The sequence below is a fragment of the Penicillium hispanicum genome (genome assembly GCF_028827665.1).
Source record: "Penicillium hispanicum strain IBT 35686 chromosome Unknown utg000006l_segment0_segment0, whole genome shotgun sequence".
In the NCBI taxonomy this organism is placed as follows: domain Eukaryota; kingdom Fungi; phylum Ascomycota; class Eurotiomycetes; order Eurotiales; family Aspergillaceae; genus Penicillium; species Penicillium hispanicum.
In genome coordinates this window covers 540,202-557,187 of record NW_026623198.1, presented here as the reverse complement: position 1 = coordinate 557,187, position 16,986 = coordinate 540,202, and the positions used below count along the sequence as shown (strand labels likewise).

The 16,986-nt window shown below is 51.8% G+C and overlaps 8 protein-coding genes across 8 annotated transcripts; 4 read left to right on the top strand and 4 right to left on the bottom strand.

Annotated features, from left to right (window-relative positions):
- Positions 1-182: 182 nt before the first annotated feature.
- Positions 183-1,319, top strand: N7459_006570 (uncharacterized protein; the record flags this gene model as incomplete). The annotated part of the gene is made up of 2 exons (XM_056945738.1): positions 183-410; positions 477-1,319. The coding sequence occupies 2 exons, from the start codon at positions 183-185 to the stop codon at positions 1,317-1,319; spliced, it is 1,071 nt and encodes a 356-aa protein (XP_056797737.1).
- A 192-nt stretch (positions 1,320-1,511) lies between these two features.
- On the bottom strand, positions 1,512-2,167 carry N7459_006569 (actin-related protein 2/3 complex subunit 5 family protein; the record flags this gene model as incomplete). Its single annotated transcript, XM_056945737.1, has 2 exons — positions 1,512-1,737; positions 1,809-2,167. 2 exons carry the CDS (start codon positions 2,165-2,167, stop codon positions 1,512-1,514), a joined length of 585 nt encoding a protein of 194 aa, XP_056797736.1.
- An 884-nt stretch (positions 2,168-3,051) lies between these two features.
- Positions 3,052-4,236, bottom strand: N7459_006568 (uncharacterized protein; the record flags this gene model as incomplete). Its single annotated transcript, XM_056945736.1, has 3 exons — positions 3,052-3,423; positions 3,604-3,859; positions 3,914-4,236. 3 exons carry the CDS (start codon positions 4,234-4,236, stop codon positions 3,052-3,054), a joined length of 951 nt encoding a protein of 316 aa, XP_056797735.1.
- A 1,945-nt stretch (positions 4,237-6,181) lies between these two features.
- Positions 6,182-7,663, top strand: N7459_006567 (uncharacterized protein; the record flags this gene model as incomplete). Its single annotated transcript, XM_056945735.1, has 5 exons — positions 6,182-6,426; positions 6,488-6,822; positions 6,877-7,178; positions 7,230-7,395; positions 7,494-7,663. 5 exons carry the CDS (start codon positions 6,182-6,184, stop codon positions 7,661-7,663), a joined length of 1,218 nt encoding a protein of 405 aa, XP_056797734.1.
- Positions 7,664-7,871: 208 nt separating this feature from the next.
- Positions 7,872-9,461, top strand: N7459_006566 (uncharacterized protein; the record flags this gene model as incomplete). The annotated part of the gene is made up of 1 exon (XM_056945734.1): positions 7,872-9,461. One exon carries the CDS (start codon positions 7,872-7,874, stop codon positions 9,459-9,461), a length of 1,590 nt encoding a protein of 529 aa, XP_056797733.1.
- Positions 9,462-10,145: 684 nt separating this feature from the next.
- Positions 10,146-11,606, bottom strand: N7459_006565 (lipid-binding SYLF domain-containing protein; the record flags this gene model as incomplete). Its single annotated transcript, XM_056945733.1, has 3 exons — positions 10,146-11,315; positions 11,378-11,475; positions 11,528-11,606. The coding sequence occupies 3 exons, from the start codon at positions 11,604-11,606 to the stop codon at positions 10,146-10,148; spliced, it is 1,347 nt and encodes a 448-aa protein (XP_056797732.1).
- A 294-nt stretch (positions 11,607-11,900) lies between these two features.
- N7459_006564 (uncharacterized protein) lies at positions 11,901-12,340 on the top strand (the record flags this gene model as incomplete). Its single annotated transcript, XM_056945732.1, has 2 exons — positions 11,901-11,947; positions 12,004-12,340. 2 exons carry the CDS (start codon positions 11,901-11,903, stop codon positions 12,338-12,340), a joined length of 384 nt encoding a protein of 127 aa, XP_056797731.1.
- Positions 12,341-12,516: 176 nt separating this feature from the next.
- On the bottom strand, positions 12,517-16,605 carry pmcB (putative calcium-translocating P-type ATPase(PMCA-type); the record flags this gene model as incomplete). Its single annotated transcript, XM_056945731.1, has 5 exons — positions 12,517-13,321; positions 13,375-14,803; positions 14,871-15,016; positions 15,074-15,504; positions 15,556-16,605. Coding segments are annotated over 5 exons (3,861 nt in total), but the record flags the coding sequence as incomplete, so codon positions are not given.
- Positions 16,606-16,986: the final 381 nt, after the last annotated feature.

Below are 16,986 nucleotides of genomic sequence, written 5' to 3'. Positions count from 1 at the left end.
AAGGGCGTGCTCGATCGCGGAGGTTGAGCTGCGGAGGTTCCGCATCAACAATCGACGTCAGAAACAAAATTTAAGACCCAGTTGTCTCCAACTTCTCCCTTCCCCGCGACGCAACCCGCATAATGGCTTAAAGCGCTCGCAACATTCCTCTCTAATTAAGCACCTCGCCTGAAATGCCCATCATGATCTCATTCCATTCCATTCGGTCTAATTTCTCCCGGCGATGCCTCGCCGCGACGTCGACCGTCCGGACATACGCAAACCAAACGTCCGGAAACCCCACGCTGGAGGTCTTCAATCGCAAGACAAAGCATTTACAGAAGGACAGAGCTGCCCAAGATGTTGAAGAGAGCCGAAAAGTGGACTACCTGAAAGACGAGGTGGCGTTGCGGTTATGCGAACGGCTGCTGGTAAGCTTGGAACAAGGGCAGCTGGTCGTTCACCATTGACAGCTTCTAATCGATCCTGCCTGCTAGGATATCAAACGAGGGTTTCCCAATGTGCTCGATCTCGGCGCCAACAGCTGCAACATTGCACGAGCTCTGACAACGCCCAACCTGGACATGGCGGCACCGGAGGGCACGACAACACCACCGCTGGCGGAGCGCATCTCAAAACTCACCTGCGTCGAGACATCGCGTGCGCTATTGCACCGGGATGAGGACCTGCCTTTCAATAAAGAGATCGATATCCATCGCGATGTCATCCCCGATTTAGAGACGCTGCCGTACCGGCCGAACACATTTGATGCTGTCCTGTCGTCCCTCTCGATTCATTGGATTAATGACCTGCCTGCCTTGCTCAACCAGGTCAATACTATTCTCAAGCCGGATAGTCCGTTCATTGCGGCGATGTTCGGCGGCGATACGCTCTTCGAGCTTCGAGGGTCACTGCAGCTGGCGGACCTCGAGCGGCGCGGTGGCGTGAGCCCTCATGTGTCACCGCTGGCAGACGTGAGAGACGTTGGGAGTCTGTTGACACGGGCTGGGTTCAAGATGCTTACTGTTGACGTCGAGGATATCGTGGTCGAGTTTCCGGATACCTTTGCCCTTATGCAGGACCTGCAGGCCATGGGGGAAAGCAATGCCATCATGCATCGGGAGGCTGGTCCTTTGTCGCGGGACGTCTTACTGGCCAATGAGGCTATTTATCGTGCTCTGCATATGGAGGAAGATGCGCGCGGCATCCCGGCAACGTTCCGCATAATCTATATGATCGGCTGGAAGGAGGGCAAGAACCAGCCTCAGCCACTGCAACGCGGAAGCGGCGATCTCAACCTCAAGGATATTCTGGGCGGTGGTGACTTCGAAAGGCCATAGGATCTGCAAAATACCTAGTTGAATCGGGTGGAGGGCACTCAACATGATGTTTTAGTATATCATTGTAAAACCACTACGCTGAAAGCCACGCAAAAGCCAGAGTTTCGACAGAAAGGAATATATCAGATGCAATCAAGCCTCTACCCAAAGACCGCCAAGCAAAACACGACATCGATTCGACCCAGCGTCTTCTTAAACCGTCCGGCGGTCGGTCATGACTCGCACAATCGACCCGGTGCCGGCCAAGTCCACCAGCTTCTCGTGCCAATTGAGCAGCACGCTCATCTGCTGACCACCGCCACCTTCGCCCAAGTTGCGAGCCTGGATTTGCGAGAAGCCGCCTGTGCTCTGCGGAGAGACCGACTTGCGCGGCGACTGAGCCCCGCCACCGGAGCTGGAGGAGGACATTCCTTTGTAGCTGTTTGGACGCCAAGTTAGCGCATGCTGTCGGCATCCCGTTGTAGATGCCAGCCCAGAGGAAACACATACAGATACTTCATCAAGCAATCGGCCCGCTCTGACCCGCCCTCGGCACCACACACACCCTCCAGTACCCGAGTCATCTCGCCCTGCCGAATGCCCTGCAGCACCTCAATCACGGTGGCCAGGTGCACCTCCTTGGCGCGGTCGTCGCCTCCGAGCGGTGCTGTGTCCAGAACGAGGCGCAGCGCGCCCTCGGGGTCCCCGCCGCGCAGCTGCTGGCGCACCTGCGTCGCGATGTTGGCCGCGTCGCTGGCCGTCTCGGGTTGGGGCAGCGTGGCGGGGAGGAGGGTTTCCATGGGGAAGTTGACCGACGACTCCGGGTCGAGCTGGTCGATGTTGATGGTGCGGTAGTTGAGTTGCGACATTGTGGCGGGGTTGGGTGGGAGTCGTTGGCAGGCCGAAAGTGCGGGTGGTGGATTGGTTTTGGGATGGAGCTTGAATCACTGAAGAGTGCGGAGTCAAGGTATCGAGGCCGGGTGAGGGTCAGGGTAGCCTGCTTGGTAGATCGGTGCGGTGGAAGCGGGGAGATCGGGGATGGGGGGCCACGATCTCGGGCGGGGCGAGGTTGGGGTGGGAGAAGAGGCCGGATCGTAGGGATAGGAGACGGAGACAGAGCCGTGTATGGACGATTGAAGCAATCGGAGACTGTAGGCTGGAATAGAAGGGTCAATTGGGGGAGTCGATGGAGGAGAGGCGGAGGAGCTGTTGGTGGAGATGGAGTGGCTGGATGCCTCAGGCAGAAAGGACATACTCAACGCTGCGATCTAATCTTTTACTCTATAAGAGCATTTGTACTCGGTCTAGCTATTATAGTACTATATTTTATCATCTTACACGAGGAGAAGTGAGGGAGGTGCCGCAAATAGCTCCTCATGCACTTAGGCACTTTATAAACGATTTGCTGAAATTCCAAGACATTGCCAGCCCAAGAAACAACTTCTCCCTCCCCAACACGCCATTGCGAAACAGAATCAAGCTATATTTAACTATAGTAGTAAACAACAAATTCCCACTCATTGCTCGGATAAAGGTCCAACTCGTCATCCAACGTAGTTCATTGTATGGCCGCCAATCATTTAGTCTGGTCCATTCTCGAAACAAGCAACTGCTGCAGAGAATCCAAAGCCGCTTGAGTTTCCTTTTGAGTGCTGCCCTCTATGACCGATTTGCCAGCCGTCATCACCAGTCTCTCGGGAGCTGGCTCATACAAGTAGGGCATGACCCGTGTTTTATGAGCTGCTCTGAAAACCTACGAAAGCTTAGCGGCGTTATCCATTTGACAACGGAAACGACATACCTTGAGTTGCTTTGCGATCATCTTGAAAAGCTCTGCCACTCGCTCTCCGTCCTTTCCTTCGATTCGGCCTCGAAAACAGTATTTCTGCAGAGTGTACACCAAGTTCCTTTGTCGGACAGGAATGTAGCGGGTCATATCTTCGTCCTTGAGATAGAGAGGCATGCCGAGAAACGCGTCCAGTGCTTGAAAAGCCAGTGCGTTGTTTCCAGAGAGCCCATCGTATTTGACAAATCTTCCGTCAATCAGTTCTCCAATACCCCAGGCCTGGAAGCCCTGAACATATCTGAGCCAGATTGAGCGCGGCATGCGAGTATCGTGGAGATTCTCATAGAAGGTTTTTAGAAGATGATGGAGCTGGCTATTGATGTTTTCGAGATGACCCACACAGCACGAAGTTCTATTTCCTTCGAAACATAGAATGGATTGAACCATTTCATTGTAGATAGGCAAAGCCTAGAAATAGTCAATAGTGGCTCTTCACGCTGGTCATCATGAAACTCTTACCATCAGTTCAACGTCGTAGAAGATGCGGAAGAATATTTCTTCTGCCGTCATGATCGCAGCTGGCACGCCAACATTTATCTTCAAGACTCGTTCACCGTGAACGTTGAAGGTGTGAAGAATGTTTGCGGTGTTGTTGCCCCCATCGGCGATGACCCCGTAGTAACGCTTCAGATAGGCCCAGGGAACCACAAGCTCACGAGGAAAGTCCACAAATTTCTCCATCTGTGCGACTTTGACAACGGGCACAGTCGCCCACCTAGACAAGAAATGAGGACTCGGATCGGTATGTCGCCATTCGCTGGACACTTACCGGTATGCATGCCGAGAAACGGAGACACAAGCATAGAAGCCATTGTACGCTTCACGAGAAAAGGACGTATGCTTTCCAAATTCCACATCAGTCAAGAAGCGCTCGACCTCGTCGAGGTTAATCTTTTCAGCCAACAGCTTTCGCATCAACGACCGATAGTTCTGGCATCGTGCGATATTAACCTCGTCATCGAGGGAGGGCTCGGTTGTACTGAGGAGCGGCAGCAGCTGCTGGTAGATCTCTTGATATGGCACGAAGACAGCCGGCCAGCGATCGAAATCAGATCTCGGGGGCCAGGACCCAGCGCCCTCTTTTTCAATCATCTCTGCGTATGTCGTCGCAACTTCATGATTATTCAGCTGCGCGTGGGAGGTATACGCCTTGGAGCACTCCTCTAAAATCCTCTTGCCGATGCCTCTTAAGCCGAATCTGTGGGAGAAGCGCGCGAGCAGGACAAGAAGTAGGCAGCTCGAGATGAGATAAAGGATAGGATTCATAGAAAAGAGGCTGAAGGTATGCATAATCATGACGATTGTGATAGATTGAAGTCGCCGAGATGGAAGGAATTCTACCCAGGAAGAAAGGCAAAAAAAGATTCAGAGCAGAAAGGAAGAATCTTGAGCTGGGAAAGGAAGAAAAAGAGAGAAAGAGGTCTGCGGGGCAGAAGCCATCTACATATCTCGCCATCACGAACGCATTTGCCGCTTGTACGGCGCTAAGGAACATGCCACTATGCGAGGGTTGCTAGAGCGCAACCGGCAACTTGGATAGGCGTATCGCGGGGCCACCAGAGGGATTTTGTCCTGGTGACCTGCGCAAAAGTACACCTAGGCGGGGTTTTTGTACTTTAGACCCAAAACCAAGTCTCAGTCGCTCATCTCTATATAGATGTTTGAGCCTAGAAAAGCTTCTTCATATGGATCCATGGTTGATAGCCAGACTATGATCTCGAATACAATCCATGGATACTTCGTTAGGGACCGCCGGCTTCCGATCTCACAAAGGGTGCAGTCGAAGACAGGAAGGCTACGTGTCAGTCTCTGGGTCTTATCTCAATAGAAAACCTGGTTGGATGACTCCATGAGGGGCTGAAAATTTAGGATTCCCAAGATATGTATGTGTTAGAGGCTGAACGACCAGGCAAGGACGTAGATCATTTGATTGGTTTAATGAACGCATCCTTTTGGAGAAGAAGCGAAGATCACTGGCTGTCTGTGTCCCTTTATGAGCGGAAATCAGAACTGATCTGTTGTTCCATTATGATATACCCCGCTTCATACATCACATTTCCTGCCTAAACTTGAGGCCCAAAGCCAGCGCATTGGGACCCACTTACTATAGAACAGGATGAGTGCCGTAACAGTATGAACGATCTCCCCTTTGAGGGAGGCTACCTTCCAAAACCTGGAAGGATATACACTAACAGCTGCTAAAAAGCCTTGGGACATGTTCCCCTTCCGTTGGTTATACCCATAGTACCTTGATATAGAAGAACGGGTCCCGCCTAGATGGATGTAGCTCTTTCAAGGAGATTGCGCAAGGAAAGTAACAAGTAAACCATGCCATCCATAGGAGTATACTATGCATGCCAGAGCCTCACAAGAACCTTGTCAAGTCTGGCTGCTCTAGGACGCATTCCGCGGGGCTGTTGGCATGAACCGCTGCGGGCCCGCTGGTGCATGAACGACTCCTTCAGCTCGACCAATGAACAGATGCGCTGGACCAGTTGTATCTGTGGCGTCCCTGGACCTCTATACTTGTTCCTCCTTATTCGGCAATGACTTCGAGTCACACGTACTCTGCGTGTTGACTGGCGTGATAGAGAGCTCCACTGCCTCTTTCGTTGATGCGCATCAATCTGACGTGAGACTAGATCTGAGCAAACCCCGAACTCACAACCCCACAGATCGTTGGTCGAGTCGGATTTGCAACGACCTGCGAAGCACTCGTTTTCATTGTTGCATATGAATCTTAGACAATCCCAACCCCTGCATGTAGGCCTTTGGCCTTGGAGCGATTCTTCAACATCTATAACCCGTATATTAGGCTACATCAAGAAGTATAAAACTACTCTATGAGCATATGTTCCGTCTACATAAGACCTAGAACTGTATATCTGTTCCGGGGCTGGATCACCTGACTTGGTGATATACCCTTCACCCCTGTTGTCTTAGCAACCAGACATCAAGACGCTCGAGTCTACACCAAATCCATCCCACTGTCTTGTCGATCTACAAAATTCCACATGATAAAGCTGCTTTTCAGACCATGCTTTCATCGCTTCTGCGATCTTTGCCCCAGCTCGGGCGAAGATGGAAACCTCTTGATTTCTCCAACCCGAACTTCGTTCGCATACCTGAATGGCACAAAATCGAAGAAGAGAGTCTCCGGGACTATATATCCTCGCAGTATTACCCAACCCGAATAGGAGAAGTCATCAAGGAGCGATATCAAGTCATCGGCAAGTTGGGATATGGATCTACCTCAACTGCGTGGCTTGCACGGGATCTAGAGTAAGATCCCCAATGATGTTTACAAATGGCTTATCAGAGGTGCTTATCTACGTGGTTACAGTCGCCGTCGTTATGTTATGCTCAAGATCTTTATCCAGGCTTCGTCTTTAGGCCAGCAAGTGGATAACGAGCTTAATATATATAGACACATAGAGCAATCTCCAACCGCCCATCCTGGTCGCGAGCTTATCAGAACATTGCTTGATACATTCGACATTGACGGACCTCAAGACAAGCATCGATGCCTCGTGCACCCTCCATTATGGGAGAGTGTCTTGGCTTTCTTACGCCGCAACCCAGTGGAGAGGCTACCCTCGGCAGTCATCGCGGTCGTTCTCCATCGCCTATTTCTAGCATTGGACTATCTTCATACTGAATGCCAGATTGCACACACTGGTTTGTTGCCTTATATCCCTCTACATTGATTGTTTACTTACGTTTTGCTCATAGACATCAAGGCCGACAATATCATGTTTGGTATCAAGGATGATTCAGTCTTCACTGACTTCGAAGAGTACGAACTTCAACGACCTGTTCCGAGGAAGGTAGACTCCGATGGGAGAACTATCTATATGTCCCAGGAACTCAAAGTACCTAAACAAGTTGGCTCCCCGGTTCTTTGCGATTTTGGTTCGGCCATGTTCGGTCAATATCACTCGGTATTCGTCCAACCTATGATCTATCGAGCTCCGGAAGTGATTCTAGGGGTTCCATGGACGTATAGTGCCGACATTTGGAACGTGGGGTGCATGGTAAGGCAAAAGCCTGACTAAAGAGCGATCTCTGCTAATAGCTGATCATAGATTTGGGATATGTACGAAGGCGGTTCCTTGTTTACAGGCCATGATCCACAATTCGAGAGATACCGAAGTCGAGCACATCTGGCCGAGATGATCAGCCTTCTTGGTCCGCCGCCTTCAAGCCTTCTTACCCAAGGGGAGCTAAGAGCCAAGTTCTTCTCAAGTGAAGGTAAACAAGCCTCATATTTTTACATCGCCTAGGGAATTCTGGCACCCAGATCCACTAACCAGATGGCTCTAGGTGATTTCGTGATTTCCTCACACCAGATTTATTGGGAGATCGGGTTCCGCTTGAGGAGAGAGAAACCACCCTCGAGGGGAAGCCTGAGAGAGAGGCTTTTCTCCGTTTCATGCGCAAAATGCTGCAGTGGGAACCTGACAAGCGCAGTTCCGCAAAGGAGCTAGCGGAGGACGAATGGATACATAGCCATATGTAAACACGCATCCGGGAATGAAATCTTTTCTGGCTCATCCTGTCCTGTATATTAGCAAGCGAGCACTAAACCATAGGCTATAGTTGCATCGAGATATGAGTCAACTTCTGAAAATACAGGCCGTGTAGATCTGTGGGTCTGATCTGAGAAAGTCAGATTTGGAATTCCGATCCCTGCCGACTTGAAACATACTTGTTCATGAGGTTGGTTCATGAAGCAGATCCTGTTTCAGTTGGCGCCCGCGGCTCGGAGTTCACCTCAAGCATCACTTGGCGCGCGGCTCGCGACCTGCCCTGATCTACATTGCGAGTCCATTCGAAGGGAGGACCTATCCGCCAGGCATTCCTTCGAGAAATTGAAGTTTGCAAGCGATGAAACCACGAGGAGATCAGTGGTGTCCCTCCTGAGGCTTTCGCATTCGCCCCTGTTGTCTTCTCGGCCTCATCCCTTCACGGGCAAGACATCAGGGACATTGCTTTACCTCTGCCGATTCCGCTGCACGTTTTCTACTTCTACCAACAAGCCCAAGGCATCAAAAAGCGAGTCCACAGTCCATCACTCATACGTTCCCACCGAGGATGTGGAGAAATTGGAAAGATACAGAGCAGGGGGCTACCACCCCGTGGCGATCGGACACTGGTTCCACGATCGCTATCGGGTAGTTCACAAACTCGACCATGGCTCGTACTCCACCATTTGGCTGGCGCGAGATGAGAGAACCAGCAAATACGTCGCCATCAAAGTCTGTACAGCAGACTCAAATCCGTACGAACTCGAAGTGCTTTCGAGCCTTTCCCGCTCGCGACAGCGTTCGGACAAGAGTCTGGGGAAGACCATGTTACCTCTCATCCTAGACAGCTTCAAGATCCAAGGACCGAATGGTACACATGCGTGCTATGTGACAAGTCCGGCGAGGATGAGTCTGTCCGATGCAAAAGATGGATCATATATTCGCCTTTTCAGCCTAGAAGTTGCCCGGGCGTTAGCAGCACAGCTTGCACTTGCAGTTGAATATCTACACGCACAAGGGCTTGCTCATGGGGACATCCACTATGGCAACGTTCTTCTCCAACTACCCTCTGGGGTTGATCAACTGTCAGAGGAAAAATTATACGAGATGTATGGCGAGCCAGAGTCTCAGGCCGTGATCCGTTTCGATCAGAAAGAGCTTCCGCCATGTGTCCCATCATGCGGCATTCTACCAGTCTGGTTGGGAGATGCGAGTGAGAAACTTGTACTTCCAGAAGCCAAGTTACTACTCTCCGACTTGGGCGAGGCTTTCTCCCCTGCCCAGCGCGATAGATTCGAGTCTCACACTCTTGCGAATCGCCCTCCAGAGACTCGATTCGAACCGGAAACGCCACTTTCTTTTTCGTCGGATACCTGGTCGCTCGCCTGCTCGATATGGGACATCATTGCACAAAGCCCCCTATTTGAAGGGTTTCTCGCAACCGAGGACGACATGACCCGCGAGCATGTTGATGCACGTGGTATATTGCCACCGGAGTGGTGGAACAGATGGGAAGCGCGGCAGAACAAGTTCAGCGAGGATGGCAGGCCGATAAATCGAGGGTCGTATCGATCACTGGAGGACCGGTTTGAGGATAGTGTACAGCAGCCTCGACACGCGGAGGGGATGTTATTATTTGAGCCAGACGAGCGAGATGCCCTTCTCTCAATGCTGAAGTCAATGCTTTCCTTCCGGCCTGATGATCGGGCTTCTGCTAGGGAAGTCCTTGCTTCTGAATGGATGGTGAAATGGGCCTTGCCTGAGTATAAGAGGGTCGGTCTTGGCTCATGAAAAGCTGTACATTAAACTTGGAAAGCTCACTTTGAACGCTTTTCCTTCTTTTTCTTTTTTCTTTTGTGTGTCTGTGTGTGTGATTTACTTTGATACCCAACTCTCACCAATATCAAAACACTTCGTCAATGTATTTCGTTTTCTTTCCCCTAAGAACCATACCTCCATGACTATCCTTGTGGACACTGTTCTTATGATAGACCTGTAAGCTATATCAGGCAAATGACTCCTGGCCCAGGCCAAGCTCATTGAACGTTTCAGTGGCAAGCAATGGAAACGCATACGAGGGGACGCAAGGAAACGACAGAACTGCAAACCAATAGGTGGTATAACTCAGATATCTGTCGGCCGGATAGTCAGGCTGGTGACAGGCTAATTCAGGGGATGCTCTTCGTTCGAAAGATTTGCAATAACAATCGCATCAATGAGCAGCGCAGATTGTTCAAAAGCAGGAATACATTGATCAACTGGTATCTCTATGTCATAGCAGAATATAGATATGTCCATTGTCAAACTGAAGATCACAAAGCTCTAACACAGGTTGCAGGAGCACACGTAAGTGATCAAGATCAAGCACATTCAAAGTGCTGCCTCGCTAAGAAAGGCGCGGACTTGAAGAAACTGGATATCACGTAAATTTGCAAGAAAAGCGAAGGAAAAGGAGAAACGAACATTGCGCGGCAATCAGCCCTGAGTTCGTGGGTTTCCCGGGTCGGGGGATGTCTCTGCGGCATCGCTGGCAGTAAGCTCGCGGCGGGTTTCTCGAGTTATGCTGGTAGCTAACTCGCAAGCCGTTTCATGATCGCTGGGAGATTCGTGAGGTCCTTCTTGAGTAGACACGGGGGCCGAATCCAGAGGGGGTTCTTGAATCTCCGTGTCAGCTAATTCGCGAGGTGCTTCTTGTGTATTCAACTCTCGAGGATTATCCTGCGGGTTCATTTCTTGACGTTGCTCTTGAGTGCTTGATTCTCGCGGCGCCTCCTGTATATTTAACTCTCGACTATCCTGGGGGTTTGTTCCTGGATGTGACTCTTGGGTATTCTGCTCTTGAGGTGTCGCTTGTTCAGTCAACTTTCGAGTATCATGAGGATTCATTTCTTGAGGTTGCTCTTGTGTGTTTAACTTTCGAGTATCCTGAGGATTCAATTCTCGAGATGACTCCTGAGTGTTCTGCTCTTGCGGTGTCTCTTGACTGTCACTGGCGGCCACCTGAAGATTCGCAGGCTGCGCATCTAATTCAAAGACCATCGGTTGCCCAATATCGAGCTGCAGAGGCTGTACAGGTGGTACCTCCCGACTCGAGGATGGTTGTTCAGCACCGCGAGGAGCCTCAGCCAGCGTCTGAGGACGAAGACATTCCGAGTTCAAAACACGTATGAGCGGCTCCGCGTCCGGTGGAGGGGGAATCTCCCCACTAAGGAGCTGCTTGGCCTTCAGCTTCCGCTCATAGAGCTTTTTATTCGCCGACGAACGCTCGACAATCGTGCCCGCCTCGAGCGTGAGACCCCCGTACACCCCACGAGTCTTTGAGTAGGAGTAGATGCCGGCCACGCTCTTCGTACTGATCATCGCGTCCGTTTCAGCACTTCGACCCGGCCCCAGGGCGATGGAGATGTTCGTACCCAGGGTGAGAATGCCGGACTCCACGAACGTCGCAACTGCTGCATCAGTGCTCAGAACGAACACGAAATCAGTCAGTTCCACGCCGAATTGGCCGCCGCCGCCGAGGCCGCCGAGCGCCACCGCGGACGGAGCTGTCCAGCTGCCATCGGGCATGCGGGCGACAATGATCCCAGACCCGAAGCGGAAGGACCCAAGAAAGCCCATCTTGAACACAGTACAGATGATCAGTGCCTGGGCCGAAGGTTAGTTCTTGTGGTTCCAGTTTAATGTGACTACAAATGTTGCAGTTTCACCTTTGCAGACCCGAGGATTTTGCGCGGAATCCCGCCATCCCCGACGATGCCGGGGTTGATAAAGGAGTCGATGATCTTCGCCGCTTTTTTGCACTCGCCTGGCCACAATTAGCACTTGCATCATCCCCAATGCGATCCCAGGGCACGCACTGGATAACGAGGCTGGGAACGGGTTATGGATGGGGTTGCGCATGCCCGTTCTTGTCGGCTTCTCCGTGGTGGACGACATGGCGTCCAGGACGCCGGGGATCTATCGTCTCGAACGGGGAGCAGGTGGTGACGTTCCCTGTCGACCACGACTCATGAATTCGCAAGGATGATTTCAGGGGAGGTGCCACCTCGCCCGTTCTAAGAAAAAGGGTTCAGGCACGCGCCCTGATGAGCCGCGGCGGGGCGTGGGGGCCGGTCGAAGTATCCAGGACGCCGTTGACGTTCGAGCCGTCCGGAGTACATTAAACCGAGTCACGGCCAGTCGCTGGAATTCAACGGAATAGTTGCAGAGTGCTCACGAGTATCCTCGACAATGGCTCCCGCCCGGTTCTCCGTGGTGATCTCACCAGCCGGAGGAGGGTTAGGTGGTTGCGGCACCGTTCATGCGCTTTCACGTAGGTCTTGTTCCGGTAAAGGGGAGAAGTGAGTGTGAGAACTGATATCCAGCAGAAATACGGACCAGAAGGCCTGGGAACGGTCGTTGAGCCGGCCCGCTTCCTCTTCAATGATGTCGATGCAGCAACCGCAGAGAAATCGGCGGCGACGTTGATTGCAAGGCCGATATTGACAAGTCCCTTGACTGACGATCCGTACGCAAACTTGCCGTGCACTTATTTGGTCCTTGAGAAAGACATGACCCTGCCGATGGAGTACCAGGAAGGCATGGTGGCAAGCCACAATGCAAAGTACGAGAGACGCATTGCCCTCTTGCGGGATGCAATCGAGGCATTTGGGCGGCAACTTCTTGCGTGAGGAAGTTGAATATTCATGAAACGGAGAAATGAAGGGAACCAAGTTTGAAGGCAGCGTGATCTTGTCCTCCCGTGTCGCCATTCACTCGTTAGAATAGACATCTATTTACATTACAGAATATCAAGGCCCAAACACCCGCTAATAACAGCATCGCTTTCTAACACAAAAAGACAAAGTCAAGGCGAGACAGTAACGGTGATGGGAGGCACCGCCCTCGTCGATGGAGTCTGGGGACGCTCAGGATTTTCCTGACTACCCTGTTTGGTTGGAGCAGGAGTCTCTTCGTCTGCGGCAGGGGTGTTATATGAAATGTCAATTGGAGAATCAGGAGAGTCGTCGGTCTTGGAGCTTCGTCGAGAGAAAACCCGACGTATATAACGAGTCACAGGCTCGAAGATAGACTTGAACGCACGAGCAATGGCGTTGCCGCCCTTAAACACCGGCTGCAGAGCAACAGTCACGCCATTGACGATAGCATTGAACACAAAGCCAAAATGGCGGTCCGGCATGATGCGCAAGACCACGGCCCATGGCAAACAGCCCAGGGCACAGATCAAACAGACTCCCCACAGAATACCACTGAGTCGGGTCACGCCGAAAGCTTCGCCGCCAACGTATACAATCATGACTTGTCCGCCAACCATGACGGCATTGATGCCCAAGAACCAGTAGTTCCGAAACATGCCCTCAAAAATATTGAAGCGGTTGTCAAGACGGCGGTTGTTGAACTCGTTGAAAATCTGCATCCAGACAAACGTGTTGAAAACAACAGTGGAGAGTTGCTTTGATCGATGGTCAAGATCGGTGTGGTCCAGATGTGAGCCGAGGAGTTTGTCCCCAGCAAAGTACAGCATGAAGGTCACGGCGAGTTGATATATGGCTTGTCCGAGGATCATCTTCCACATAGTGAAGGTGAAAAGGGAGGCACTTTTGGGTACCGGCTTTCGATCCAGGATCTTTTCGGTTGGAGCGTCAGTGGCTCTGCAAGGGAATGTTAGCGAAGACACAACACAGGGACATGGGATGCTTCTTACAAAGCCAGAGCGGCAAAAGTGTCCATGATCAGGTTCACCCAAAGAAGCTGCACAGCATTCAGAACACTACTGTTTGAGCTGCTATACACCGAAGACACAAACGTCAGAGCCACGGCGGTAATGTTGACGGTGATCTGGAACTGCAAGAATTTGGCAACGGCATCGTTTACCGCCCGTCCCCAAGAGATAGCCGTGACAATTGACCGGAAGTTATCATCCAGAAGGATGATCGAGCTGGCCTCCTTGGCTACCTCAGTGCCGGCAATGCCCATGGAAAAGCCAACGTCTGCGGTTCGCAAAGCAGGCCCGTCATTGGTGCCGTCACCCGTAACCGCGACTGTTTCGCCCAGAATCTTCAGTCGCTCCACGAGAATACGCTTGTCATCCGGCGAAGAGCGTGCCAATACTTGAAGATGGGGGATTAGTAGGTCCATTTCCTCGTTCGACAACTGCCGAAACTTAGGACCTTCCATGACCAGCCCATCCTCGGTCTTGATGCCACAAGAAGAGGCAATCGCGGTCGCGGTGGCAACATTGTCTCCGGTGACCATCTTGACCTGCACACCAGCAGAATGGCATTTGCGAATCGCAGGCGGGACTTCGGGCCGAAGGGGATCCTGAATACCCACGACCCCGACCCAGGTCATGTCGTAGAACAAATCCTCAAAGTTGACCGCAGATGAATCGTACTCCAGCTTATTAGTCTCTTGTGGTGGCCACATCGCAAAGTCTTTGTAGACAATGCCGATGGTTCGAAGAGATCCCTGGGCATATTGATCGATAGTGTATAAGACCTTCTGTTGGTCCTTTTCGGATAGCGACTCTGTATGGAGCTTCTCCTTCGACACATCTATGTCTGTGATGTATGAAGTGCAGGCGCCGACCATCAGCTCTGCTGCTCCCTTGACAAGAAGGCGGTATCCAGCATCGGAGTTGCGGTATACAACGCCCATGCATTTTCGCGAAGAGTCAAAAGGAATAAGCTGGGCGATTTCCGCAGACCCACGCTCTGAGACGAGATCCATGCCCAGGTGGTCCTGCGCCATTTGGAGAAGAGCGACTTCGGTCTTGCTCCCAACAAATTGTTTCCGACCATCCTTATTCTCCTCAAAGGCAGTGGAGTTCAAAGCCACACTCTTGGTGATAAGATCCCTCACCGGAGCCGAGCATTGACGAAAAGCCTCTGCAGTGGCCATAGAACCGGGTTCAGTTTCATTTTCAGAGGGCTGACTGAAACTTTGGCTTGTACCCCAAGTACCAGCAACCACTGTCATTTTGTTTTGGGTGAGGGTACCCGTTTTATCGGAGCACACAACTGTGGCATTTCCCATTGTCTCGCAGGCTCGAAGGACGCGGACGAGGTTGTTCTCCTTGACCATGCGGGTTGTGGCGAAAGCAAGAGCAAGTGTTACTGCTAGAGGAAGGCCCTCTGAAAAGTAGAGAAACTTGTCAGCGCTATGAAAGATGAGACAAGTGTTCTTGGAATCGTTACTTACCCGGGATGGCCACAACAATAACAGTAACCGCAACGATCAGAATATCTACAAATTCCTTTCCCTTGACAGCAGAGCTCTGGTCAGGGTGGCTCGGGAGATCGGCGATGAACCGGAACAACAGGACGAAAAATAGAATCATTGCAGCTCTGTTTTATAGACTTAGCGGCTTTCGGTCATAGAAATAAGGATAATAGGGCCCTTACGCTGAGCCCAAGTACCCAATCCAGTCTGCTAGGCGACCTAGCTTCACTTGCAGAGGTGTAGGATCATTAGAGGTCTGCAGCGACAGCATGATCCGTCCGTAGGTGGAGTATGGACCAACGCTGGTCACCATATACGTGCCGACGCCCTCGAGGACGTTGCTGCCAGAGATCAGAAAAGGGTCAAGTTTCTTTGTCGCAGTGCCCTCAACGATCCGCTGCCAGACTTCTTGGCCATCGATCTTCTTCATCTGATCTGACTCGCCGGTGGCCGAAGATTCATCGCATTTTACACCGTGCCCCGAGATCAAGATCCCGTCCGCGGGGATCGAGTCACCGGGCTCCAAGTGAAGCACGTCACCAACCATGATGTCGTATATTGATATCATCGTGGACTTGCCTGACCGAATAGCTTTCACTTCGCGGTCATTGTTCTGCAAATGGTTAGACGGTCATCAACTTCAGTTGTATCGAATCGCACTCACTCTCTTGTTAAGTTTCGCAAATTGCCTTTCCTTCTGCCAGTCATTGGCTGCAGTGACAATGGTCACAATCAGAATGGCCACACAGATAGCCACACCCTCCACCCAGTCGACACCTGTGCCTCCGTCCACCGTCTCATATATCCCCAGTGATAATGACACAATAGCAGCAATGGTCAAAAGGATAATTATTTTATCGTTATATGCAATCCAAAAGAGCTTCAAGAAGCCAGTCGACTTTCGAGCTGGCAGTTTATTCTGACTGAAAACACGGATGCGGTCTTCGAACGGCGAGCCGTCACCATCTGATACTGGCGCGGCGGTTACCGGGCTGGCGTCGAGTGGTGCTATACTTATCGAGGAACGTTTGTTGTATAATGGTGGTGTCACTTGCTGGAAGTCGACTTTACCGGTCAGCCGGGCTTCGTCCACAGATAAACCTGCGTGTAAATCTGTTCGCAGGCCCCGCTCGAGGCCTTGTAAGCCCCCGAGGGCGTGGAAGGCCGCAAGAGATTTAGGGTTCTGCATTTTGTTCAGCTGCCCGGGCGAGAAGGCAAACCGATTATCGGTAACGTGGAAATCGCCTTCATTGCGAGGGTCCGGTGTCAAAGCTTCTGATAAGGGCACATCATCATAGACTGCTTTGGAAGAATGGGCGTGGCCAACGTCAGAATCAGCCCTGGAACGTCCCATAGTATAAGCAGTGGACGCGAACGAGTCCGAACGCGGTCGTAACGTGTCGCCATCGATCGACTGTGAATGTCGATGCGAGGCATGCTGGACCATCAACCGGCCTGGATCTTGGTTCCACGCCATGTCTTGCGAGGGAGAAGATGTCGGGCTACGAGTCAAATCTGTTGCTCCAGAGCATGACGAGACCGCCGCTGATGAGACAGACACAGACCGCTGATAACCGGGGATTAGTTTGGATTTGCCACTGCATGGAATGCCGGGTTGGTTTACCTCTCTGCCCGAAGAGCCCGACACTACCACTGGGCTCAGAAGCGAGCCCTGGTGGGACGAGGTGTGGTTGGAAAAAGCCATGGGGTGCGTTTCTGCACCGGGGTCACTTGTTCAATATGCAAGTTTAATTTGGAGGCGGCGTTTTCGTGTGAGAAGTCTGTTTCAAGTGTCGGGGCAAAAGACCTTGTTATCCCCTCTTCCAAACAATACACCGTGGCTGTGTATAGCGCCCAGCCTCCCGGGCGTGCACATCGGCCGTATGTGCAAACTTAGAGCCACCAGACAAGAAGATGCCAAGGCAGAGCGATTTCCTGGTCCAGAAGTCTGGGCAAGAGAGGGGCGATGGTAGAATCCGTTGTTGGCGAGCACGAGGGTGAGAAGCGTGGACAGTAATGTGGCCGCTTGCGATTACGTTGGAGCACAGCCCCAGCGGCAACACCTCATGGCACCAGTTACCACAGACACTCGATA